The sequence below is a fragment of the Lepidochelys kempii genome, chromosome 14, assembly GCF_965140265.1.
Source record: "Lepidochelys kempii isolate rLepKem1 chromosome 14, rLepKem1.hap2, whole genome shotgun sequence".
In the NCBI taxonomy this organism is placed as follows: domain Eukaryota; kingdom Metazoa; phylum Chordata; order Testudines; family Cheloniidae; genus Lepidochelys; species Lepidochelys kempii.
Window position 1 is genome coordinate 30,304,647 of NC_133269.1, and position 26,164 is coordinate 30,330,810.

The window sequence follows — 26,164 nt, forward strand, 5'->3', positions numbered from 1 at the left end:
GACTCTGCTGCTGCCGCCTCCATTGTGAGCCAGGAGCCCGCGCTGATCAGCTGCCGCTGCCCGGCGGGGTCTGTGCGGGGAGAGCCCTTCCCTAGCGCCCCTCGCGGCCCAGACGGGGGGACTTTCTCCGGGGGCTGGAACCAGCCCCTGGGGCAGCCCCGGGCTCTGCCGACACCAGCCCCTGAGCCGGAGCCTGCAGGTGAGGGGAGAGACCCGGGGAAAGGGCTGGGGCCGGGCAGGAAAGTGACTCTGCACCAGCGGCCCCTCCTCGCCCCAGCTCTGCTCCCGGGGGGGCGGGGGTCTGCGAGTCCCGGAGCTGCTGCCCTCCCTGACCCCCCCCGGCTCTGCCCCCCTGAGCGCCTGCAGGAGCCGAGCCAGCGCCGGGAGAGCGAATGGCCCGGGCCGGCCAGGGACCGAGTCTCCCGGGCAGAGGGGAGTGGAGAGGGAGCAGGAGAGAGAGAACAAAATTTCGGGAGGGATCAATACTCCCATGCAGGGCAAGATTTTCAAAAGTGCTCAGCTCCCAACACCTCCCCACAGAGAACAATGAAGAATGCCCCCCATGGAGAACAATGGCGAGTGCCCCCTTCCGATGGAAAATCGTGGGAGTTGCTGAGGGCTGAGCTCTTGAAAATCTTACAGAGAACTGAAGAAAGGATAGAAAGTCTGAGGCTGTCTTTGCTGCCAACAAAGGGGGTGTTTTTTACAGCAGGAGATAGCTAACACCCTTTTGTTTTCCTGCTGTAAAATCTTAGTGGAGAAATTACTTGAATTTTTACCATGATGTAGCTGCTCAAGAACAAACCCAGGTGTGGCGAGGGGGGTATAGTGTTGACCTCCCCATGCGGTAAAAATCTGGCTGCACCCTGTCTCCGCTGGCATTTTACCAAGAATTGGCTGTCATTTGTTATCTTGTAAAAAACTAAAACAAAACCCCTCTTCTGGCAGTAGAGACAGCCTACCAAAGGCAGCAGGAGGTGGGGAGGTTCCCAGCTCCCAGACCTGCTTAGATCCCTTTCCTGCAGCATCCCTGGGCAGATTCATTTTCCTGGGAACAGGGCAAGGAGCAGACAGAGGGAAAGCCAGCTCCTGATAATGCCAAGGAGTATCCCCCAAGGCTGCTCCTTTGATTCTGCTTTTTATGATGATGATTATTGTTCTTTTCAGGCACACAAAAGTGGCCTGGGCGCCTTGCAGAAAGAAGTATATGTATATAGTCCACAGCCAATTCATATATTCTACGGCCGGAAGGGACCATTTTGATCATCTAGGCTGATCTTTCAACTCACAGGTCAGAGAATTTCACCTAGTGTTTCCTGCATCAAGCCCAATAACTTGTGGCTGAGCTTGGAGCAGGAGAGTGAGACATCTAATCTTAGTTGAAAGACTCCAAGTGATAGAGAATTCACCACATCCATCCAATGAGCTGTTCCAATGCTTAATTATCCTCAGTTTTAAAAGTTTCCACCTTTTCCCCTGAGTTTGTCTAGCTCCAGCTTCTAGCCATTGGATCTTGTTCTGTCTTTATTTGCTAACTGAAAGATTCTTACTCTATCAAAAATGTCTTTGTTTATAGATACTTAAAGACAGTGATCACATTGCTGCTTAACCTTCTTTTGGATGTGTTAAATTGAGTTTCTGAAGTCAGGTTTTCCAGGCCTCAAATCATTCTTCTCTGAATTCTCCAGGTTCCCAATATCCTTTTAAAAAGTGTGGATACCAGAATCAGATACAGAATTCCTCTAATGGTTTCACCAATGTTTTATACAGACAATATACCACCTCCCTACTCTATATTCCCCTGCTCATACGTCCAAGGATCATATTGGATCTCTTAGCCACAGCATCACACTGGGAGCTCATGTTTAGCTGGGTTCCACCATGACCCCAAAGTCCTTTTCAGAGTTACTCCCTTCCAGGGTACAGTCCCTCATTCTGTAAGCATGACCTACATTTGTTCTTAGATGTATAACCTTACCTTTGACTGTATTAAGACAAATGTATTTCTGATAAGCTCATCTTACCAAAAGCTCCCATTTGCTCTACAATACTGACCTATCCTTATCATTTTTACTACTCTAATAATTTTTGAGTCATACTTTACCAGCAATGACTTTATAATGACTTCCTTTATCACCCAACTTGTAATCTCCTCAAAAATATCAGGTTTGTTTGACAAGAGCTGTTTTCCATAAAACCATGTTGATTGGCATTATATTACCATCTTTTAATTTTTTACTCAGTGGGTCCTGTATTCATTCCATTCTGTTACCAACAGGGCTATCATTATCCAAGACAACCCATTTGCCCAATCTTGCAAACTTTTTTGTGTGTGAATAATTGCTCATGAGAATAATAACAACAATCCTATAAGTTAATGTTTTTGCCATCTTAACTGCATGCAGGATTGGGTCCAGTGTTCAGACCTAACACAAATGAGGGTCATGGCAGAAGCAATGGGGGACAGAAGGGACAAGTGGAACTGTAATGAGTTCTGGGGATGACTCAGTAAGGTATGGGTGCATCTTGGTGATTATTGTATCAGTTTATTTTTAATTCCTAAAGAAAGGATACAATTTTCAAAAGCACCGTAGGCATTTAGGAGCCTTTCAATGGGAGTTATGCATCTAACCTGTTTATGCATCCAGTGAACTTTTCAAAAGCATCTATTGGCATCTTTAGGCTCCCAAATACCTTTGAAAATCTGTCCCTTAGATGCTTTTGAAAGTTGGAGTTAGGCCCTCTGGAAAATCATAGAATCGTAGAAATGTGGGACGGGAGGGACCTTGAGAGGTCATCTAGTCCAGTCCCCTGCACTGAGGCAGGACTAAGTATTATCTACATCATCCCTGACAGGTATTTGTCTAACCTGTTCTTAAAAACCTCCAGTGATGGAGATTCCTCAACCTCCCTAGATAATTTATTTCAGTGCTTAAAATGTTCCCCTCTGTAAATAGAAGGACTGATTTTCAGGGGTGCTGAGCACCCACTCCTTGTAGCATTATTATTTGTCCTGCGGGAGAGCCTAGAGTCCAGTTCTGTTGTCCTGAGCTTTGTACAAAGACAGTTGCTGTTCCTAAGAGCTTATACAATCTAAAGTACAATTCGCAAATGCAACAAACTGATGGGATGCACAAAGGAACAGTTATGCAATTGTAATCAGTGTGATAAAGAGTGGTCATAGCTCATCGTTACTGAGATGTTTATAGGCATGATGGCAAAGGAGAGTATTGGAAGAGGGACAGTGTAGTGGCTTTGCTAGGTCCATGATGTTGTCATGAATTTAGGGCTCATGAAAGGTGAGGGTTTTTTATTGTGGTAAATTCGAAGATATTCTGTCAACAGGTGTTGATTTTCTGTTCCCCTTCTGAGGTTCCCTTTCCCCCACAGCACAGGGAATGACTCATCTCTGGATTCTTTCTCTATCCCAGCTGTGAGTGACAAGAAGGAGAACAGTCTGAGATGGAGGAACCATACAAGATGTCTCTGACAAGATCCAAAGGCAATGTTTCTGAGAGCCCTGAGCAGGAAAAAACCCCTAGGAGCCCAGGCGAATCAGAAGCACAGCAGCAAAACACTCCAGAGGAAAGTAAATCTGCTCACAGTGGGCGAGGTGTGAGGAAACGCAAAGGTACCATCGTCCGCCGGAGAACATTCATGGGGGAGAGGCCCAACATCTGCATTGAGTGCGGGAAAAGCTTCCTTCAGAGCTCAGACCTTATTAACCATCGGCGAATCCACACGGGGGAGAAACCCTATAAATGCATTGACTGCGGGAAGAGCTTCAGTGTCAGCTCAAACCTTATCCGACACCAGAGAACCCACACGGGAGAGAAACCCTATAACTGCCCTGACTGTGGGAAAAACTTCACGGACAAGTCGACCCTGACCCAGCACCAGCGCGTCCACACGGGTGAGAAGCCCTATAAATGCATCGACTGTGGGAAGAGCTTCAGCCGTAGCTCCCACCACAAGAGGCATCTGAGGAGTCCTCCAGGGAAGAGGCAGGGTAAATGCACCCACCGGGAAAGCACTACTGTTGGGAAGGTCAAAGAAACCAAAGCGTCAAAGAAGAGAACCTCAACAATCGAGATCCCCAACACTTGCGCTGAATGCTGGCAAAGCTTCAGCCAGAACTCGGACCTGGTCAAACACATGAGGATCCACACAGGAGAGAAACCCTACGAGTGTCCCGACTGTGGAAAAAGATTCAATGTCAGCTCAAACCTGATCAGGCACCAGAGGATCCACACGGGAGAGAAGCCCTACACATGCACTGACTGCGGTAAAAGCTTCACTGACAAATCTACCCTGACCCAGCATCACCGGATCCACACGGGAGAGAAACCCTACATATGCACTTACTGCGGGAAAAGCTTTAGTCACAGCTCCCACCACAAAAGACATGAGAAAATCCACAAGGGAAGGAACTCGGTGTCCTTCCTGCCATTGTGGCCCTACCCCACTCAAACGTTCTAAAGAATGGGGTGCATACTAAAGAGCCAGAAGGCGGATTGGGGTGACATACACAGAGAGAGAAAGTGAGCACCCTGGAGAGTGTGACCTGGAGAGTAGGAACTGCTACATGTCATCAGACCGGCAGTCAAACCACTCCAGTCCCATTTCCAAAAGTTGCTATTAACCACATACCTCAAAGGAAGGTGTGAAACTCCCATAAGGGACAATTTTGCAATAACCTGTCCATGGGGGGAAAGTGGCTACCTGTTCCCAGGCTGTTAATTGGCTGGCTTATATCCTCAATATAAAGATCCCTTAGAAAACTTTATCTTAGCCATGGTAACTGTTGATTATATTTTTTATCATTCCCATAGATGTGTCTAATTCCCTTTTTTTGGAATCCTACTCTTGTTCTCCATAACATCTTGTGACGGTGAGTTCAACATGCTAGCCATGTATTGTGTAAATAGTATTTCTTGTCAGTTTTAAATTAGTACCCATTATTTCACTGGGCATCTCCTTTTTCTTGTACTATGAGAGAGGGCTAGTGGGGAACCCGATTTACTGGTACTTTCTCTCTGCTGTTTATACACCTAAATCATGTGCCCTCTTTTTCATCATCTCACTAGACTAAATAGTTCCAGTCTTTTCATCCCCTTCTCATACAGAAGTCTCTCCTGCCCACTAACAATTGTTGTTCCCTGTCTCTGAACCCCCTCTAATTCTGCTATATCCTTTTTGAAATGGGATGACCAGATCTGAATGCAGTATTCCTGGTTTGGGTGTCCCATCAATTTATATAGTGGCATTAGAATATTCAGTATTATTTTCTATCCAAATGTTTATCCATACTTTTATTTTTTATCCACTATTGCGCATTGTGGAGAGGTTTTCACTAATGTCTAGTATGACTCCAGCATCTCTTTCCTTAGTTGTTGCACTTAATTTAGATCCTAGCTGTGTGTATGAGTAGATGATATTGTCCCTTTTAATGGGCCACATGGTGCCAGCAATTTCCAAGCAAAACTCTCTCTTTGAATAGGGAGATTAAATATATATCTATATTGGTAGAGACTTTCAAAGCAGCCTAAGGAGTTTGGATGCCCAGGGTGTAATTTTCAAAAGCTCCTAAGTGATTTGTAATGGTATTTAGGCATTGTTCTGCTCAGCATTGCAACACTTAAGTCTCATTTTCAAAGTTGACTTAAGCACTTAGGACCCTAATTCCCACTAAAAGTCAAGAAAAGTTGTTCTGCTATATCACTTAAGGCCAGATTTTCAAAGGTATTTAGGTACTTAGAGATGCAGATAGATGTCTAGTGGGATTTTCAAAAGTGCCTAAGTGCCTAACTCTCATTGAAATACCCGCTCAAATCAATGGGTGTTAGGCATGTAGGCAATTGTGAAAATCCCTTTAGGTGCCTAAATAATTTTAAAAATCTAGCCCTTAGGCACTTTTGAAAATTTTACCCCCAATTTCCAGAGCTGGGTGTCCAAATCCATTTAGATGGTTTTGAAAAATCTCAGCTGACCTCTGTCAATCATAGGGTTTTTTCATAGAACCCATCACCATACTATTTAAACACTTACCAGGAAAATGAAATCTGATTTTAAACTGATGGCATGATCTGGCTCAAAGTGCATTGTGTTGCACTTACCTGCGCTGAATTCCATCTGCTGTCATGTTGTCTAGTTCATCTAACATTGTTAGGTCCCCTCTGAAGTTACTTCTTTATACACAAAGTAATGCAAATTTTGCCACCTCAGTTCTCATATTAAACACTGGCCCTAGGCATGGGCAAAGTTTGGATGGGGCAGAGGGGGTGTTGCCCCCAAAACTGCAAGCCTTGGGCAAGTGTGGAATTTGCCCTCCCAAGCACAGCCCCATTGGCCTGACTGGAGCTGCCCCCCAAATATAAAAGTCAAACTGTGACCAGATGTCCTCATTTTATCAGGACTATCCTGATTATTATGGGCTTTGTCTTATGTAGGATTCTATTTACTCCCTCACTCCCCCATTACCACTCCCTTGTCCTGATTTTTCACATTTGCTATCTGGTCACCCTAACTAGTCCTAATACAGGACTGTGAAGGCACCTCACTGTTAACCTCTTACCATATTGAAAAACTGATTATTTATCCTTTTTGTTTTCTGCCTCTTAGCCAGTGTCCAATCCATAACAGTACATTTCTCGTTCATCCTGTGACTACTTGGCTGCCTTAAGAGCCTCTGCTGAGGGACTTTGTCAAAAGGTTTTTTTGAAAGTCTAAATAAATTAGATAAATGAGAACCAGTTTGTATATTAGTTTTTGTTAATGAATGATCAAAGAATTCCTCTAGATCAGGGAGACATGATTTTTCCTTTGCAGAAGCTGTGCAGGTTAGTCCCAAACATGGGGTGTTTTATGACTCTCTGTCTTTAGAGTTTGGCCTGAAGTGGACAAGTTGCCCCAACCTGCCATCTCATGCATTTGCAGCCCTGGCAGGTCTTCCTGCATCTCAAATAAAATCTCATGCATGATATGTGTTAGTGGGACTTGCGCATAAAACACCACTTGGCCTAGGAGAAGGTGCACTTGTGAGCCAGGTGACTACATTCTATGCTCATTTCTGTTGCAGAGTAATATTATTATTTCTGTAGTTCACAACCTGATTGACTAAGCTAGGTCTCTAGCTGGAAATAGATCCAAGATCCCTACAATGCCAGATCCCAGTTTCATATCTTTACCAGTGATGTCTTTCAGAATATATATGCCATATCTATGTACCTGGCTACCCTGTCTCTAACCCCAGTTCTGAACACACTTCTCTGCCAAATCCAGGAGCCCTGATTCTCAACATGCCACTGTTGTATCACAAATAGTTGTATAATCCAGTGGCAAAGTGTATGTTGCATCTCTCTCTATATGGATCACCTCCTAGAGGGTAAAGCGTGGATTCACAAAGGAGCAAGGGTACTTGATCCTCGGTCACCCACCTCAAAAACACCAGGCTACAGAGTCATTCTCTCTCTCTTGCTATGGCCCCATGACTCTTTAATTATTTATACACAGTGGAACAGGAGAAATTGAGGGAGCCCCACACCAGAATATCCCAGAGCTCAGTGGTTAGTGCTCTCCTGAGGGGTAAATACTGTGACCCAGAGCTTGGCTAGGCTACGCCTACTGTGAGAAAAGGTGGAGGCAAAACAACACCATGGAGATAACCTTACATTTTAAACTTTATAAAGGCAAAACAATCAAATAGAAAGTAACATCAAATACTCACTTAGGAAAATATTAAACTGTAAATCACCATTCACAATAAAAGAAGTTTTTCAACAACATGCTGTGTGACCCCAGGAGGGAATTAGTTCCTCCTGTCTCTGGCTGCAAAGTCCAGCTTTACCCAGCTGTCCCACCTTTGCCTCTCTGCAGCGTGTGTTGCTCCTTTGATGACTGCACCTCTTTCTAATGAATGTCAGCTTCTCACCCAGCGATCCACACCTTGGCACCAAAGTATATTCCCTCTGTCAGTGTCCCAGTGGTCAACCTCACCAATCATATGCACTGTGCCCCTCACCACCAGGCTCCTTGCACACAGCCCTTCAAGGGCCAGCTTTCCCCTTTCCAGCAAATCACATTTTTACCCAACACATCCTCTTTTTGGTGCCTTCTCTGCCTTTTTACTGGTAGATCCTGAGCCTCCTCCCCACTTGAGCTACCCTCTTCTTGTCTGTCCCTCTCTTCAGGACATCGTTTTATGCTGCTGCACCACATGTTAGTGCCAGGGCCATGGTTATTACCTGGGAGACCCTTGTTCAAATTATTTCTCCCCCACAGACAGAGGGGGTAAGTGAACCTGGGTCTCCCACATCTCGGCTGAGTACTCTAACCACTGAGTTAAGCTGGATGTCCACATTTTGAATGGTTCCCGGTCTGGTAGGTGGCCTCTGAGCACACCTACCAGACCTGGCCCTACAGGCAAGATAGGGGTTCACCCACCTGTCTTCTCCAGTTCATGGATTGTTCTGGGCCTTAGGTGGAGATATGTGTCTGGATGCCTAGAGGCAGGCAACAGTGTGCATGCTCAGAGGCAGAAACATAGGCACCTAGGGAACTTTTACCCTGAAAACTTAGATGGGGTAAGTTGGGGTGCTTGCAGGCAGTGGAGTGGGGTTTGTGGATCACAGGGGAGCCTAAACTTGGGACGTAGGTGCCTAGCAGCCTGCTTCTGCTACCAATTGCTCCGTTAGCTCAAGAAGAAATCCAGGGTGTGGGTCTGCATGGCCTCAGCCCAAATCCTCCTGAGGGAAAACACAGTCTGTGATCTTGCAGTGACAGAATGTATTATAATGCACCTGCACAAGGGGCAGGGTGAACATAAGAACAGCCAGATTGGGTCAGACCAAAGGCCCATCCAGCCCAGTATCCTGTCTGCCAACAGCAGCCAATGCCAAGTGCCCCAGAGGGAGTGAACCTAACAGGTAATGATCTAGTGACCTCTCCTGCCATCCATCTCTACCCGCTGACAAACAGAGGCTAGGGACACCATTCCTTACCCATCCTGGCTAGCAGCCATTAATGGACTTAACCTCCATGAATTTATCCAGTTCTCTTTCAAACCTCTCTCATAAGTTTACAGTTACATTATTTATTTAACATTTAGATTGCGATAGAGCCTAGAAGCTGCATCCAGGTCCGATTTCCACTGTGCTGGGTGGGGTACAAACATAAAGCTAGTGACAGTCCCTGTCCCAAAGAGCTTAGCACAGGGGTGGTCAACCTGTAGCTCCGGAGCCACATGCGGCTCTTCAGAAGTTAATATGTGGCTCCTTGTACAGGCACCGACTCCGAGGCTGGAGCTACGGGCGCCAACTTTCCAATGTGCCTTGGGGTGCTCACTGCTCAACCCCTGGCTCTGCCACAGGCCATGCCCCCTTCCAACCCCGTCCCCTGAGCCTGCCATGCCCTCACTCCCTCTCCTCCCCCCCCAGAGCCTCCTGCACGCCACGAAACAGCTGATTGGGAAGTGCAGGGAGGGAGGGGGAGATGCTGATTGCTGGGGCTGCTGGTGGGCAGGAGACACTGGGAGCAGGGGGGAGGAAGCTGATGGGGGCTGCTGACATATTACTGTGGCTCTTTGGCAATGTACATTGGTAAATTCTGGCTCCTCAGGCTCAGGTTGGCTACCCTGGCTTAGCATGTAGCAGGTGGATAAGAGGAACAAAGAGACGGAACTGAGGTAACAAAAATAATGGGCTATACACAATACTTTGCCACTCAGGAGTAGTAATTTATAAATATGCAAATTAGCTCATTAAATAATTTGCCTAAAACATCATACATGGATCTGCACAAAAGTTGGTAGCTCTGTACCACACACCTTCCACTGGAGCAGAAATGGAATATCAGTTCTTGTATTTCTCTCTCCTGCCTTCTCATCTGTCTGTGCTTGTTTGTGTGTGCTGGGGAAAGCTGGACTGACCCAACAACTTTGTGAGTAAGCTGAGAACACTCTGGCTGAAACCCTGCAAACACTTCCAGCTTTAGCTGAGAAACGCTGCTGTTCTTCCCCAGCGGATTTAACTTTCAGATAGGTTTTCATCATGTGCAATAACTCATGAGCTAAAGCAGGGGTGGCCAACCTGAGCCTGAGAAGGAGCCAGAATTTACCAATATACATTGCCAAACAGCCACCGTAATACATCAGCAGCTCCCCACGCCCCGCTCCCAGCACCTCCTACCCACCAGAAGCCCCGCAGATCAGTGCCTCCCCATCCCTCCTCACACCTCCTGATCAGCTGTTTTTAGAGTGCAGGAGGCTGGGGGGGGGGGAGAGGGCAGAGGAATGAGGGCATGGCAGGCTCAGGGGAGGGAGTGGGAAGGGGGCAGGGCCTGTGGCAGAGCCAGGGGTTGAGCAGTGAGCACTCTCCAGCACATTGGAAAGTTGGCGCCTGTAGCTCCAGCCCCAGAGTCGGTGCCTGTACAAGGAGCCGCATATAAACTTCTGAAGAGCCACATGTGGCTCTGGAGCCACAGGTTGGCCACCCCTGAGCTAAAGCCTTAGAGTGTAAGAAAGTAGCTGGATAGACACATGGCCCTTTGGGAGACAACTGAAGTTGTGTAATTGACGCCATAAGGAACAGGATTCCATCTCTGAAGTTTTTGTCCCAGTTTTGAGCTGCACTAACTCCTGCTTAATCCATAAACCTCAACAACCCCCAGATACATGCAGATTTTAAAGCCAGAAGAAACAACTCTGATCATCTAGACTTACATCCTTCCTAGCACAGGCCAGAGAGCCTCACCCAGTGATTCCTCCATCCAGCTCAATAACTTGTGGTTGAACCAGAGCAAATCTTTTTTAAAAAGCCTGCCAGTCCTGATTTAAAGGCTGCTGGTTAGATCCTCCGTTGGTGTAAATTGTCTGGAGCTATGATGCTTTATATCAGTAAAGGATGCGCCCCTCCATGTCCTGGAAAATCCATCACGTCTCTAGGTAAGTTCCTGTGGTTAATTACCCGCACTGCTAAAAAACTGCCTCTTATTTCCAGACTGATTTTCACCTAGCATCAGCTTCTAACTTTGGATCTCATTCTGCCTTTCTTTGCCAGATCAAAGATCCTTCTGCAATCAGAGATCTCCTCCGCATGTAGGTATTTCCATACTGTGATCAAGTAACTTCTCAGCCTTCTCTCAGATAAGCTAACAGTAGTGCCCAAGCATTCAAAAGTCATGAGTCAGATCCCCAAACCACAAGATTGGCTTAAAAATCATCAGATTTTTAATTGGATTTATTTAATTCATTTATTTCTATTTTCATTTGCCTTCAGGGTAAAGCTATGTCCCTCAAGACATGAGAAATTTGCGTGCAAAATTCAACCTGAAATACATATGGGGAGAGGTAACCTCCCCACTGGCTGCTCAGAAGGACTTCCCTTACTCCTGTGCTCTGGGAGCTGTCCTCCTACTCCTCCATCTCCTCCCTGTCACTGTTCTGTCTCCCTCCAAACTCTACCCAGTCTCCTCCCCCACTCATATTCTCCCTCTGTGCTCTCCAGCCCACCCCTGCATTAATCTGTCATCCACAATTTCCCTCCCTTTTCCGTTACAATATCTCCCTGCTCCCCCCCCCACACACACACACACACACACTGACATTTTTTTCTCTGCCTCCCCTGATTCACTCCACATTCCCTGGTGACCCCTCAGCATCTGTCCTGTTTCCCAAATTTCCCTGTCTCCTCACATAGTCCTGTCCACTCCCCTAACCATAAAGCAATGGACATCCTTCCTGAAGACAGCCTGGGCTCAATCTAACTGAAAATCTGGGGAGGTGGCAGGCGTTTTACTGGGAACAGCCTCAGTCCCACATGCTGAGTCTGCAGGGAAAGGGCAGCCACTTTGAAGGAGAGCAGTCTTACCTAAGCCCCAGGGGGGAGGCCTAATGGAAGAATGGCCCAGTGGTTAGGGCACTAGGCTATGGGAGACCTGGGTTCAATTTCCTGTTCTGCCACAGGTCTCCTGTATTACCTGGGGCCAGTCACTTAATCCCTTCTTGGAAGGATGTGGATAATAGCACTGTCCTACCTCCTAGGGGTGCTTTGTGGCTATGTACATTAAGGAGGGTAAGGCCCTAAGGGAAAGAGGATCATATATGTACTGTAGATAGATGGTTCAGGCAAACACACATGTTTGACACCAGTAAAGTGTCTGCAATCACACAGAACATTAAAAAGCATTTACTGTTGTGAATGGTGGCAAAATTACCACAGGTGGCAACACGGTGCTAAATAGATTGAGCTCTTTAAGGCCTTGTCTACACTACATGGACAATAACAGCATAGCTACAGTGCCTTAGCTATGCCAGCATTACTCTGTAGTGCAGATGCAGGCTAGGGAAGGATTTTTTTCTTCGCTGTAGAACAACCACCTCCCTGAGTGATCGTAGCTAGATTGACAGTAGCATCTTCCATCAACCTAGCTGAGTCTACACCTGTAGTTAGGTTGGCAAAGCTAAGCAGCTGCTCACGGGTGTGAATATTTCACACCTCTGAGGGACATAGCTATGTTGCCCTACATTTTATGTGTAGACCAGGCCTTACCTTCGTCTCTCACTGCAAGGCAGGTTTTCCCAAGATTGAATTGTTCTTGTAGCTCTTTTCTGAGATACCTACTCTATATTCCCCTGCTCAGACATTATCAATTTCCCCTTCTAAAGATCAATTCTCTGCTGCTTCCCTAAAATCATTCAACTCCCTGACAGCAATTAACTCTCCTACCCCCTTGCAATAATTAATCAGTGCCCTCCATGATCAATTCTCCCTAATCACCCTGTGTGAATCCCCCTACTCAGTACCTCTTTGCAAGTCTCAGGACAGCTCCTGCTAAATAGGTTCCTCATCTGCTCTTTTCCCGCTTCCCCCACATTCCTACACTGTGTAGCCCCATAGAGCTATCCCAAGCTGCAAGTCTGCCACCCCCACAGAGTTGGAGACAGACCAGAGAGCAAACAATGCCAGAATTTCTGGCTAAGAGCTGGACTTGTAGCAGGTCAGATCCGAAGATCTCACAAGCAATGTCCGTCCCCACCCACCAAGGCCATTTGTGGGTCATGGACTGCAGCAGGAGGGGGCTGGGAAGGGCTCTGGGCAGAAGCTCTGCAGTGAGACAGATAGATGCAGAGCAGCTCCAGGGTTAATTCTGCTTCCATCATTCCAACACTTACAATTCAGTGTTAGAAGAAAGTGGCTATTTCTGTGATTATTTATTTACACAAAACAACCCCTGCCAGCATCCAGTTGTCAATTGCGGTAGCCTTATTGGCATTGGCCTGCATCTCCTTGGCACAACAGGTACTAAGAATGCTGGGGCAGACAGATCTAGGCCCAGTCATTGGACCCAGGCCACAAGTGAATTCTGGGGACAACAAATGAAAAAACAGGGACAGGAGTGAAGATTAAAGGTTGGAAATGAGGGATCCAAAGAGGGACACTGTGCAGAGAATCCCTGACAGCACCCACTGCTTCAAAGGTGTCTAAGGAGTGAGTGGACAGCACCCAGAGGAACTCTGCCCCGTGGCATGATCAGATGAGGGAGTGGAAATAGGCCTCAGAGAACCCCTTGTCCAGCGTCCTCCTCCTGAAGTGATGGATGGCTGTCTTGGCCAGTGCCAGAAGGAGGTTGACAAGATCTCATGACTTTGTGGGCCTGCAGATGGGGTGTGCATGAATTAGGATGCGCAGGGAAGTGCAGTCAGAACCTCAGTAAGAGTTTCTGGAAGAGGAAAAGCACCTTGATGCATCTTATATAGATGTGCACCAGGGTCTCCGTCTCTGCAGAAGGGACAGGAATTACGTGAGTTCATGAACCATGCCAGGTACATGCCTATGCTTATGGCTCCATGGAGGGGCTGCCAATTAATATCCCTGGCAGGCTGTAGAACCATAGGAGAGTAGAGGCTGGCATTCCTCCCCCTCCTCAAGTGGCAGCAGGTTCCACCATGTGGTGTTGGGGTGGGACAGGCTTGTGAGGAAGTGGAGGATGTGACGCATGAGCATGTACTGGTATTTTCTGGGTGCGGTTCGGACACGGATTGGCTGAATGTCATGCAGCTGACTCAGGTGGCATGTTGGGAGCAGCCAGTGAGGCTGTCGGAGCCCAATGACGAGTTCCAGAGGGCCAGGGGTGAGAGATGGACAGGAGGCACTCTCCCACAGGACCTGCTCAAGAAAAGCCAGAGAAGCACGAGGCAAGGCTGCCCTCACTTCCTAGAGCACATGACAGGGACACAGGGTGGGCAGCCCCATACACTGGCTGAATGCTGTCGGGTCCATCTCCCTTTGCTGCTGCACTGGGCAACACAGTATGGGGAGGAGGTGAGAAGCCCTGAGTGGTGAAAGAACAGGTTAAGGACTATTTAGAAAAGCTGGACATGCACAAGTCCATGGATCCAGATCTAATGCATCCAAGGGTGCTGAGGGAGTTGGCTAACGTGATTGCAGAGCCATTGGCCATTATCTCTGAAAAATTGTGGCAATCGGGGGATGTCCCGGACAATAGGAAAAAGGCAAATATGGTGCCCATATTTAAAAAAGAGAAGAAAGAGAACCCAAGGAACTACAGAGCAGTCAGCCTCACTTCAGTCCCCAGCAAAATCATGGAGCAGATCCTCAAGGAATCCATTTTGAAGCACTTGGAGGAGAGGAAGGTGATCAGGAACAGTCAACATGGATTCACCAAGGGCAAATCATGCCTAACCAACCTGATTGCCTTCTATGATGGGATAACTGGCTTTGTGGATATGAGGAAAATGGTGGATGTGATATATCTTGACTTTAGCAAAACTTTTGATACGGTCTCCCATGGTATTCTTGCCAGCAAGTTAAAGAAGTACGGATAGGATGAATGGACTATAAGGTGGATAGAAAGCTGGCTAGATTGTCGGGCTCAACGGGTAATCATCAATGGCTCGATGTCTAGTTGGCAGCTGGTATCAAGCGGAGTGCCCCAGGGGTCGGTCCTGGGGCTGGTTTTGTTCAACATCGTTATTAATTATCTGGATGATGGGATGAATTGCACCCTCAGCAAGTTCGCAGATGACAGTAAGCTGCGGGGAGAGGTAGATACACTGGAGGGTAGGAATAGGGTCCAGAGTGACCTAGACAAATTGGAGGATTGGGCCAAAAGAAATCTGATGAGGTTCAACAAGGACAAGAGCAGAGTCCTGCACTTAGGAAGGAAGAATCCCATGCACTGTTACAGGCTAGGGACTGACTGGCTAAGTGGCAGTTCTGCAGAAAAGGACCTGGGGATTACAGTGGATGAGAAGCTGGATATGAGTCAGCGGTGTGCCCTGGTTGCCAAGAAGGCCAACGGCATATTGGGCTGTATTAGTAGGAGCATTGCCAGCAGATCGAGGGAAGTAATTATTCCCCTCTATTCGGCACTGGTGAGGCCACACTTGGAGTATTGCATCCAGTTTTGGTCCTCCCCCTACAGAAAGGATGTGGACAAATTGGAGAGAGTCCAGTGAAGGGTTACGAAAATGATTAGAGGGCTGGGGCACATGACTTATGAGGAGAGGCCTAGGGAACTGGGATTATTTAGTCTGCAGAAGAGTGAGGGGGGATTTGATAGCAGCCTTCAACTACTTGAAGGGGGGTTGCAAGGAGGATGGAGCTAGGCTGTTCTCAGTGGTGGCAGATGACAGAACAAGAAGCAGTGGTCTCAAGTTGCAGTGGGGAGGTCTAAGTTGGATATTAGGAAACACTGTTTCACTAGGAGGTGGTAAAGCACTGGAATAGGTTACCTAGGGAGGTGGTGGAATCTCCCATCCTTAGAAGTTTTTAAGGCCTGGCTTGACAAAGCCCTGGCCGGGATGATTTAGTTGGTATTGGTCCTGCTTTGAGCAGGGGATTAGACTAGATGACCTCCTGAGGTCTTTTCCAACCCTAATATTCTATAATTCTATGATCGTAGTGCAGGTCTCTGAGTCTGGTGGCACCAGCCAGAACCATCATCCAGTGCACCAGCGGGGACTCCACCACTTCACAGTGAGGTGTGGATTGTGCAGCAGGGGTTCTGTGCAGAGGTTCTCCCACTCAGCAGCACTTACAACCTGGTCTCTGAAACTAGCTTCCTGGTTCTGAGGCAGTCCTGGTAAAAGACCGGCGCTTACAGAGCTCTCTTGAGAGACCTCTTGGATGGAGATAAAAGAGTTGTGTGGGACCCTCAGAGGCGGCAGAGTAAGGCATGTGCCAGCACGCTGTAAATGGAGTCTCTACAGATCCTGAAGGTGGATGGCATGGACCTGGCTGTGGATGCAAACCAGGCCCTGTCTGCCCGCACCCGGGGGAGGATCAGGACACCCACAGAGACCCAGTGCAGCCCTGGCCAGAAAAACTTCAGGATCATCTGGAGGCTAGCCAGGGTGCCCGGGGAGGGGCTCAGGATGTTGAACCAGTGCCAGAGTATGAACTAGACCAACAGGTTGATCACCAGCACCCTCCTCTGAAGGGAAAGGCACCAGAGCAGCCCTGTATACCTCCACATCCAGTCAGACACCCTGGCCTCTAGATCAATCCAATTCTCCAGTGGGGAGGGATTGGTGGCAGAAAGGTATATGCCCAGATAGGCAGGCCACAAGCGACAGTCCTGCTTTTCTAGGGTTTGTGTCCCATTCAATACTCAGACAAAACCAGATGTGTTTTTTTTCCAGTGTGGAACAGGGGACACCATTGTGAAGCGCATGTCACTCCGCCCCTGCTGGGTGTGACCTCGCATGCAAGGTCACACAGGAGGAGCAAGGGGGCACATGAGGTGTGATTTCACATCCACCATGTGTCCAAGGTCATGCCAGCAGGGGCAGGTCCACGCCATTCTTGGAGGTACCAGAATGTCTGGTATTCTGGGTGTGCACGAGCAGCCACTCTAACATGAACCAGTGTGCCTTGCCTCCACCCCCCCTTCCATGGCACAGAGAGCAGGTGGGAGGGACCCATCCCAGATCATCAGGCCAGAGTTCTTGGCACAATTGACTTGGGTGGAAGAGACAGGCAAAGAGATGGCTTGGCATGGCACGCATCCACCTGTGATGAACACATGTGGTGGGGACAGGAAGGAGGAGAGTCCAGGAACTCCAGTCAGGAATTTTCTGAGGCATCCCTGAAATAAAGGCCCCAGGGGGTTCTCAGAATACCTGGCTGGCAGCAGGGGCAGGTTTCTCTGTGGCTCTGTCTCTGCTCCTTTACCTCTGGAGGTTTCTCTCTGCTCAGGAGAGAGAGAAGGATTCTGGCCGAATCCCCATTGTGACACATTTCTGTGCTGGGTGTGGGGGCAGGGAACGTGTTTTCAGTCAGTGTTGTCGCTAGAGGGCCCTGGTTGTTGCTAAGGGAGGGAGGCTGCTGCTGTCTGCCTGTCTGTTCCGCACATCGGGGTTGAGCTTCCTGGGTCAGATTCTGCCACCGCCTCCATTGTGAGCCGGGGCTGAGCCGCCGCTGCTGCCGCTGCCCAGCGGGGTGTGTGCGGGGAGAGCCCTTCCCCAGCGCCCCTCCGGGCCCAGTCGGGGGACTTTCTCCGGGGGCTGGAACCAGCCCCGGGCTCTGCCGACACCAGCCCCGGAGCCGGAGCCTGCAGGTGAGGGGAGAGACCCGGGGGAAGGGCCGGGGCCGGGCAGGAAAGTGACTCCGCACCAACGGCCCCTCCTCGCCCCAGCTCTGCTCCCGGGGGGGCGGGGGTCTGCGAGTCCCGGAGCTGCTGCCCTCCCTGACCCCCGCCCCCCGGCTCTGCCCCCCCCCCGGCTCTGCCCGCCTGAGCGCCTGCAGGAGCCGGGAGAGCGACCGCCCCAGGACCCGGCCGAGGACCGAGTCTCCCAGCCCGAGGGGGCAGGAGGGAGACAGGGGCAGAAGCTGGCAGGGGCAGCAGGAGCAGTCAGTGGGGAGGGAGGTTCCAGGCTCCCAGCCCTGCCCAGCCCCATTCCCTGCAGCACCCCGGGGCAGATTGACTTTCCTGGGACAGGGTGAGGAGCAGGGAGAGGAAAAGCCAGTTCTGCCTCTACCTGGTCCCCGCGCTGCTGGGGGGATCCGCTGCCCTGGGGACAAAGTCATTGGGATCTCCCAAAGCGGCTCCTTGGATTATGCTCTTTTCTAGTGTTTGGTTCAGAGAATCTATTGCTGGGGTGTTAAAAATGTCTCAGTTGGTTTAGTCTTGGTGCTAGGTGATGGCTTTGCACCATAATAAAGTGACTAAGAATTTAATATTCTGAGTGGGTATTTCTGATGGATGCCCCATAAATACTAATACATTCTGAAGGAAATTAATTGAAGAGTTGTTTTGATTTTGCAGCTTGCAATGGGGTACAACTGAATGTAAGGAGCTGAATCGTTATCCAGGGAAGCCAATACACCGAAGATGTCGCCCAGGAAATCCAAGAGGAATGTGAGCCAGAGCCCTGAGCAGGACAAACCCTGTGAGAGCCAGTGCAGGCCAGAGGAGCCAGAGCCCATGAAGAAGAGACCAGTGAAACTCATCCAAGGAATTAAGAAGCGAAAGGACTTTGTGGTGCACCAGGGAACCCAGACAGAGGAGAGCCCCAACATCTGCATCGAGTGTGGGAAAAGCTTTACCCAGAACTCCAGCCTCATCAACCACCGTAGAACCCACACGGATGAGAAGCCCTATAAATGCCCTGACTGTGGGAAATGCTTCGGCGTCAGCTCCAGCCTCAGCAGGCACCAGCGCATCCACACGGGTGAGAAGCCCTATGCCTGCCCTGACTGCGGGAAGAGCTTCAGCGACAAGTCCAACCTAACCCAGCACCAGCGTGTCCACACAGGTGAGAAGCCCTACAAGTGTATTGACTGCGGGAAGAGCTTCAGCCGCAGCTCCCACAAGAAGAAGCACCTGCGGCACCTGATGGGCAAGAGGCCAGGCAAGTGCTCGTCACCGCAGCAGCGTGAGGGTGCCGTGGGGAAGGCCAAGGCCAGGAGGAAGGTGGAGGTGCTGAACACGTGCACCGAGTGCTGGCAGAGCTTCAGCCAGAATGCCGATCTCATCAAGCACATGAGGATCCACACGGGCGAGAAGCCCTTCAAATGTACTGACTGCGGGAAGAGCTTCAGTGTCAGCTCCAACCTCTTCCGGCACCAGCGCATCCACACCGGGGAGAAGCCCTACACATGCTCTGACTGTGGGAAAAGCTTCACGGACAAGTCCACCCTGACCCAGCACCAGCGCATCCACACGGGCGAGAAGCCCTACATCTGCACCTTCTGTGGGAAGGGCTTCAGCCACAGCTCCCACCACAAGAGACACGAGAAAATCCACAAGGGCGAGAACCCGCTATTGACCTTCCCCACCCAGACATTCTGAACAGCTCGAGGTTTGAGGATCATGCAGGGATCAGTGTGGGCTCCGCTGTGGGGAGCTGTCTGCATGGTGGGGATTTGTCTTCTGGAGATTAGGAACGGCCACAGAGATTGCATAGATGTTCAGAATAGAAGGGACCATTAGATCATCTAGTCTGACTTCCTGCACATCACATGCCTGAGAATCTCACCCAGTGATTCCTGCATCCAGCCCAGTAACTTGTGGTTGAGTGAGAAAGTGTGTTTTAGAAGGAGGAATCCAAAATCAGTTTAAATGCTCCAAGTTATGGAGAATCCACCACAGCCTTTGGGATCTGTTCCCAGGGTTCACTACAATCCCATAAAATCTTACCTCTTATTTTCAGTTTGAACACTGCTGACTTCAGCTCCCAGCCACTGGAACTTTGCTAGAGTAATGAGCCCTCTGGTATCAGCAATATGATCCTCATGTAGGTACCTACAGGCTGTGATTAGATCCCCTCTTAACCTACCCTTCAATAGCTAGAGCTCCGTAAGTTTCCTTTCACTGTAAGGCATGTTACAAATCATTCTGTGTAGCCCTTCTCTGAATCCTCTGCAGTTTTGCAACAGCCTTTTTAAAGTGTGGACACTGGAACTGACACAGCACTCCAGAATGGTGTCTCATCCATAGGATCAGAGCAATTGTCCTTCTACTGCCATCACCTGTCTCCAAAAGTGGCTATTACCACCTCCCTCAAAGGGAGGTGTGAAACTCCCCTAATGAAAAGTTTTCCAGTAGCCTACTCATGGGGAAAAGCTGTCCCATCTATCCAGGAAATGGATGGATCGCTTCTGCTCTTTACATAAGCACCCCTTATAAATGTTCCTCCTAGCCATTGTAACTAGGGACGGTATTTCTGTCCTTCACATCAGTGTCTAATGTCAATGCTACTGTTTGCCTCCATACACCTTGTGGCAGAGATTTCCACAGGTTATTTATGCATTGTGTAGAATAGCATGTCTATCAGTTTTACATTTTCTGTCTCAGTTTCATTGACTGTACCCTTTTTCTTGTATGGAGAGAGAGGGCAAATAGGAGCACCTTCTCTATCCCATTCATTGTTTTATACACCTCTACTATGTCTTCTCATTAATCTCGTCTCTGACACGGTTCCAATCTTTTCATTCTCTCGTCATACAAAAGTCTCTTCTGGGCCTGTAATTATTCTTGTCACCCATCTCTGAATACCTTCCGTTTCTCCTATGTCCTCTCTGAGATGGGGTGACCAGAACTACACACACCATTGATTTATATAGTGGCATTAGAATATTCTCAGTATTATTTTCTATCCAACTGTTTATATGTCTTGTGTGTGTGTGTTTCTTTGTTAGCCACTGCTGCACATTGTGCAGAGCTTTTCATTCAGTTGTCCACCAAGCCTTGTAGGCCTTTTTCCTGAGATGTTACTAGCATTGTGTATGAGTAGTTCATCTTGTTCCTTTTCATAGGCCATGTAGTGCCATTAATTTTTAAGCAGCTCTCCCTAATCAAGTGAATGGAGAGTTATAAAAAAATCTCGTATCTATCTATAGTACGGTTTTGATAGCACCCATCACCATAGTATCTAAGCACTTCCTAGATAAATTGAATCTTCATTAAAAAATATGAAGGCATGCTGTTGTCTGATGCATTACCTCACACTTGTCTGCACTGCATTCACTCTGCCATCACATTGCCTCAGCTTTGCTAGATCCCTCTGCACTCAGCCTCCTTTATATGTGACTAAACTAAAATAATTTTGTGTCATCTGCAAATGTTGTCACCTCGCTGCTCACCCTGTTCCTTAGATCAGTAATAAATACATTAAACCACAGGGCGCCCTACCTATCTCCTCTTTGCTGTGTCAGCATCTCTCTGTGCCTTGTTCTGACACACCACTCCTCTTCAGAGTCCCCTTTGTCCTATCCTTTGTCCTGAGTTGGGGGTGAGCTCTAGGCAGCCAATAGCATTCTCAACTTTTTATTTGCATTACAGTCCAGCCTAGAGTCCCTAACTGAGATCAGGGCCGCATTGAGCGGGAGCTGCACATGCACATGTTGAGAGACAGTGCCTCCCCCAAAGAGCTCACAGGCTAAATGGACAAGACAGACAAATAGGGGAGGGGAACAGAGGGCAGGTCTACACTTAAAATGCTGCAGCGGCACAGTTGCACTGCAGCAGTTTCAGTGAAGACTCTATTATGCCGACGGGAGAACTTCTCTCCTTGGCATATTTAATCCACCTCCATGAGATTTTTCACACCCCTGAGTGACGTAGTTATACCCATTGTAAGATTATAGTGTAGACCTGGCCAGAGACCCAGAGAGGGGTAAGGGACTTGCCTGAGGTCACCCACCTGGCCAGTGGCAGGACTGGGAATAGAATGCTTTTGCTCTCTTGGGTTGTCCAGAGTGAAATTACCTAGAGTCTCGTCCTTACTTAGTCTTACTCCTATCGTCTCCTTAAAAACAAACCAGATATATTCAAAATAGAGAAACTATTCTAGTAAACTCAAAGAAATGAATTGCATGACATATCTAGATGTAAACTGCTTGTAAACTACACTAGATGATGTACTCTCAGCTTAGTTACAGAAGACTAAAAGGAAAATATGTTAAATTTCTAGACATCAGGAAATTTCTCTAAACAGGAAAGTTTTACCAGTTATAAACGTTTTACTATTATACCAGTTAAATCCCCATGTGGACAGTTTTATTGCAGTATAGGAGTGACTTTTTTCAGCTTATTTTAAACCCTGTCCCAAGCGACATAAGCTATACCAGAAAAAAGCTGCTTTAACTGGAGTAGCTGTCCACATGGTGAGATATATACGCTGGTTTAAATTCACACTAGCCTATACCAAAAAAATCTTTCCTGTATAGATGAGGGCTGACATTCTGTTTGTCAGAGCCCAGCTATCCGCCATCCATCTCCTTTAACCCCCTTTAAAGAGGGTCTTTTCCTCTGTGATCTGTGTTTCAAGATCCTTGTCAGTGTTTCAGTTCTTTTGATATGCCTGGGTTAGTGATCCTCAGCCATTGATACCCCTCACAAAGGCGATTTCTTGCGAATTTCTTGTGGTTTGTTTGCATGACAGACAGCTCCTGTCCCCAGCCTCATAGTTCTTTGTGAGCAAATCCACAAGAGGTGTTTGTTACCCATTCATTAGGGATGCTAATTAACCTCCTTCCAAATGGTTAACTTGGGTCAGATCCATTAAACATCTCTCTTTCTGCATGTATGAATGTAGCTGATAGACCTTCATAATATAACTCTATTCCGTATTATATGTTATTGGTATTAGATCAGCGCCTTGAGACCCCAGCCAAGATTAGGCCCCTTTGTTCTGGGCGCTGACACATAGTGAGAGACAGTCCCTGCCCCAAAGAACATGAGGATATAGGAATTGCCAGACTGGATTAGATCATGGTCCATCTAGTCTAGCCTCCAACAGTGGCCAGCCCAGATGCTTCAGAGGAAAGTGAAGAAGCTCTGCAGTGAGCAGAGTTATAGGCTTATCTATCTCCAGGAAAACTTTTCTCTTAACCCTGACTCGTTAAGTTCCAAAGCCTGAGGCTTCATACCCCTCCAAAACCTGTTTGGAGATGTTTAGTATTTACTCTGAATATTCTTGTCTGTATATAGAGCTTATTATCCAAATAGACATGGGAGGGGAAACGACTTGTCCAAGCTCACAGAGCAGGTCAGAAGCAGACCCTTCATTTGGTGGCTCCTAGGCCAGTGCTCCATTCCTCAGCCCACACTGCTTCCCACGACTCACTCAGCAGCTCTTTCCCACTGCCAATCTTCTGGGCTGGAAAACTGACCACTGAGCTCTGCTCTTTGTGCCCTTTCCCTTCCCAGTATACAATCAATGACAACGCTTCACCACTCACCCCACGATGTCTTGGTTCCCTTCATGGCTTCTTGGAGGAGCTTTGCCAATGGCTTTCTGGAAGTTGGAATAAAGGATGTCACCTGGATCTTCTTCATCCACTGTTCTGCTGAGGTACTCTAGAGAATCCCAGTAGGTTCCTTTGGTTAGATCCCTTCATATCATCCTCATTTAGGTTCAGATTATTTTAGTGCCCGTTTCAATCCATGTAGCTGGTATGGAAGCTGGTCTGTAATCTCTGACTCTTCCCTAGCATCTCTTTTAATACAACAGTCTTCAGCTCCTCCTTTATAGTAGGTAACTTGAATGGTTTTAAATTATATTTAAATATTTTGGCTCAGCTGCATCCTCAGGAGTTTGGGAGGCAGAGCTAGTGTAGTGTAAACGATGTTTGTTCCAGAACCTCCTCTTTTGACACCTCAGTCTCTGACAGTGCCTTATCTTTGCTACCTGCACAGAGAGCCTGGGGTAGGTTTCTCCACAACACTCTCTGGGATGGAGCCTGAGGCAAAGAAACCCCATAGCTTCCTGGCAATGTCCTTGCCCGCCGAGATAGCTTCTGTTTCACCCAGGTGATGGAACAGCCATTCCCAAAGTGTGGCTCAAGGGACTCTGGCCTTTGGTCCAGACAGCTGGCTGCTCCCATGCCTGTCTCTCCCTCTGGCCTGCCAGCGGCTACTCCAGTTGTTTTTGGCGCTTCATGGCGAGCCTGACAGCCTTGAAAAGTAGCTCGGAATAAGGAGGAGGAGCCAGACTAGCTGCCCCTGTACATGAAGGGAGAGAAAATGGGAATGGTGTCAGGCAATGGGAGAGGAGGTGGGGCCTGGGCAATGGGGACCAGGGTAGGAAACAGGACACAAGACAATCTGTTAAGAGGGGTAAAAAGATTTGAGGGGCCGAGGTCTAATGGGCCCACTGACTTGTGCAACCTTCCTACTTCTGCGGTTAGTGAAGAATTTCCAGTTAAGTGTCTTTATGTCTTTGACTTCCCAGATTGCCTCTTCTCCCTCCTAATTCCCCCCTCACTGTTTATGTTCCTTTCTGTTGGCTGCCCACGGGCTGACTTTACATGGTGTGAATGATTCATGCTGAGTGCAAATAAACTCTTCTACCTTGGCATTTAATCACACTGGGTTGTTCTCTTTTAAGCTTCCTTATTTCTTCAGGAGATGGCAAAGGAGATTGGGGAATGGGACACGAGGACTTCACCCTCTAAGGGACACTGGCTCCAATCCAGTCCCAGGGTGGGGAAACAGGTTGGCCCTGGGCAGGGGAATGGGACACGGGGACTTCCCGCTGTAAGGGGCACTGGCTCCAATTGAGTCCCAGGGTGGAGGAACTGTCTGGGTGGGGGAGTGGGACATAGGGGCTTTCCCCTCTAGGGGCATTGGCTCCAATCTGGCTCCAGGGTGTGGGGGATTGTCTGAAGAATTGTGAAGTTATGGTGACTCACAATATCACGTCTTTGTCTTTTTAAACCTCATTGTCTGAGGATAACTAAGAACAAACTCACAGAGTACTGCCCGCTTTCAGACCACTCACCACCTCCCCATTGTTCTCAGTAGAACAGAAGCCACTGGCTGCCCTCATCAAGATGATTGCCACTTCCCCAGCCCTTGCAGGGGTTATGGATGTTTAGCTAGCAAGAGGGCCAGTGGCTTCCATTGTTCCCAGTGGGGTGGAAGCCGGCCACCTGCAGGAAAAGCAGCTGTCCACCATGTCATTATGAGACAAAGAGGGACTGAGGGAGCAGGGATGGAGATGGTGGAGGCAGGGGAAGGTGGAGACTCAGGAGAACACTTGTGGGGCAAATGACTGTGGGGGACAGCAGGAGCTAGAGGGGCAGAGAGGGATGCTGTGGGGCTGCAGCTCCCAGAATTTGTGGGAGACCCTCTGAGTATCTCAGGTCTCTTGGCATGGACCTGAAGCCCCAGTTCTTACCAGGAGGAATGTCGCCTGGCCGCTCCATCATGATCATGGTTGGGAGCCAGGAGGCTGTGAGCTCAAGTCTCAGCTCTTCCACACACTGGTATCAACGAAGCTGTGTGCTTCCCAGGTCTTATTGGAGAGCAAGGTTTCCTACCTCTGCCCCAAAAGGCAAACAAGCATCATTTCGCCTCTGACTTTAGAGATGAGGTAGTTCCAGCAGCACAGAGAAGAACCAAGTTCCTAATACCAGTGAGTGGAAATGTAGCCACGCTGCCCTTCAGAATGAATGTGCTGATTCTTTGTGCTTGGATATGCCATTTGTAGCCACTGCTGGAACAGCTTGACCACACTCCCCTCCCAAAGCTAGGAAAAGAGCCCAGAAGTTCTGTTTTTCAGTCTCCTTCCCTGCTTTAACCACTAAACAACACTCCCTTTCCAGAGCTGTGAACAGAAACCACAAGTCCTGACAGGGGGCTGCCTGGGCCCCTGAATGGCACCAAGGGACACCTTTTTCTGGGACTCTGTCTCTGATCTCTTTGCTCTGGAGGTTTCTGGGGACCTAACTAAGCAAGGGGAATGGGCAACATGATGGACAATTAAGTTCTTTCTGACAATTGTGAAGTAATGCACATTGGAGGGACACATTTTCAACTCTTCTAAATCAGAATTCTGAATGAACTGTATCAACCCAAGAAAGGAACCATTGTGGGCAGCTCTATGAAAAGCTTGGTTTAATGCACAGCTGAGGCCAAAGAAGCTAACGAGATGTCAGCATGCATAAGGAATGGGATGGTGAACAATACAGAGAATATTCTAATGCCTTTATGTAAATCAATGGTGTGACCTCATCTGAAGACCACGGGCAGTAGTGGGCACCCCAGTTTTCACAGGTTACTGCAAAATCGGTGGTGGTGGTGGCGGTGGTTGGGGGGGGGGCAGAGAAGGACAGGAAGAATGATCAAGGACCCAGAAGAATCTTCATATGAAGATGGACTGAAAAGACTGGGATTGTTACCTTAGAAAGGAGATGAG

At 48.4% G+C, this 26,164-nt stretch overlaps 1 protein-coding gene across 14 annotated transcripts; it reads left to right on the plus strand.

The window, feature by feature from the left end:
- LOC140898238 (uncharacterized) lies at positions 1 to 24,332 on the plus strand. Of its 14 annotated transcripts, XM_073311804.1 has the most exons (5): positions 1 to 199; positions 1,168 to 1,291; positions 3,432 to 4,285; positions 4,833 to 4,891; positions 10,666 to 10,689. In XM_073311804.1, the coding sequence occupies exons 3-4, from the start codon at positions 3,463 to 3,465 to the stop codon at positions 4,877 to 4,879; spliced, it is 870 nt and encodes a 289-aa protein (XP_073167905.1). In that variant the 5' UTR covers positions 1 to 199; positions 1,168 to 1,291; positions 3,432 to 3,462; the 3' UTR covers positions 4,880 to 4,891; positions 10,666 to 10,689. The 14 variants fall into 14 exon arrangements, 13 of the variants coding, with proteins under 13 accessions (XP_073167905.1, XP_073167895.1, XP_073167904.1 ...); XM_073311794.1 differs by lacking the exon at positions 10,666 to 10,689 and adding an exon at positions 1,689 to 2,513 and having other exon boundaries at positions 3,432 to 6,749; XM_073311803.1 differs by lacking the exon at positions 10,666 to 10,689 and having other exon boundaries at positions 4,833 to 6,749.
- Positions 24,333 to 26,164: the final 1,832 nt, after the last annotated feature.

Coding starts and splice junctions, on each gene's coding strand:
- LOC140898238 (XM_073311794.1), top strand. CDS start 3,463: ATGGAGGAACCATACAAGATGTCTCTGACAAGATCCAAAGGCAATGTT.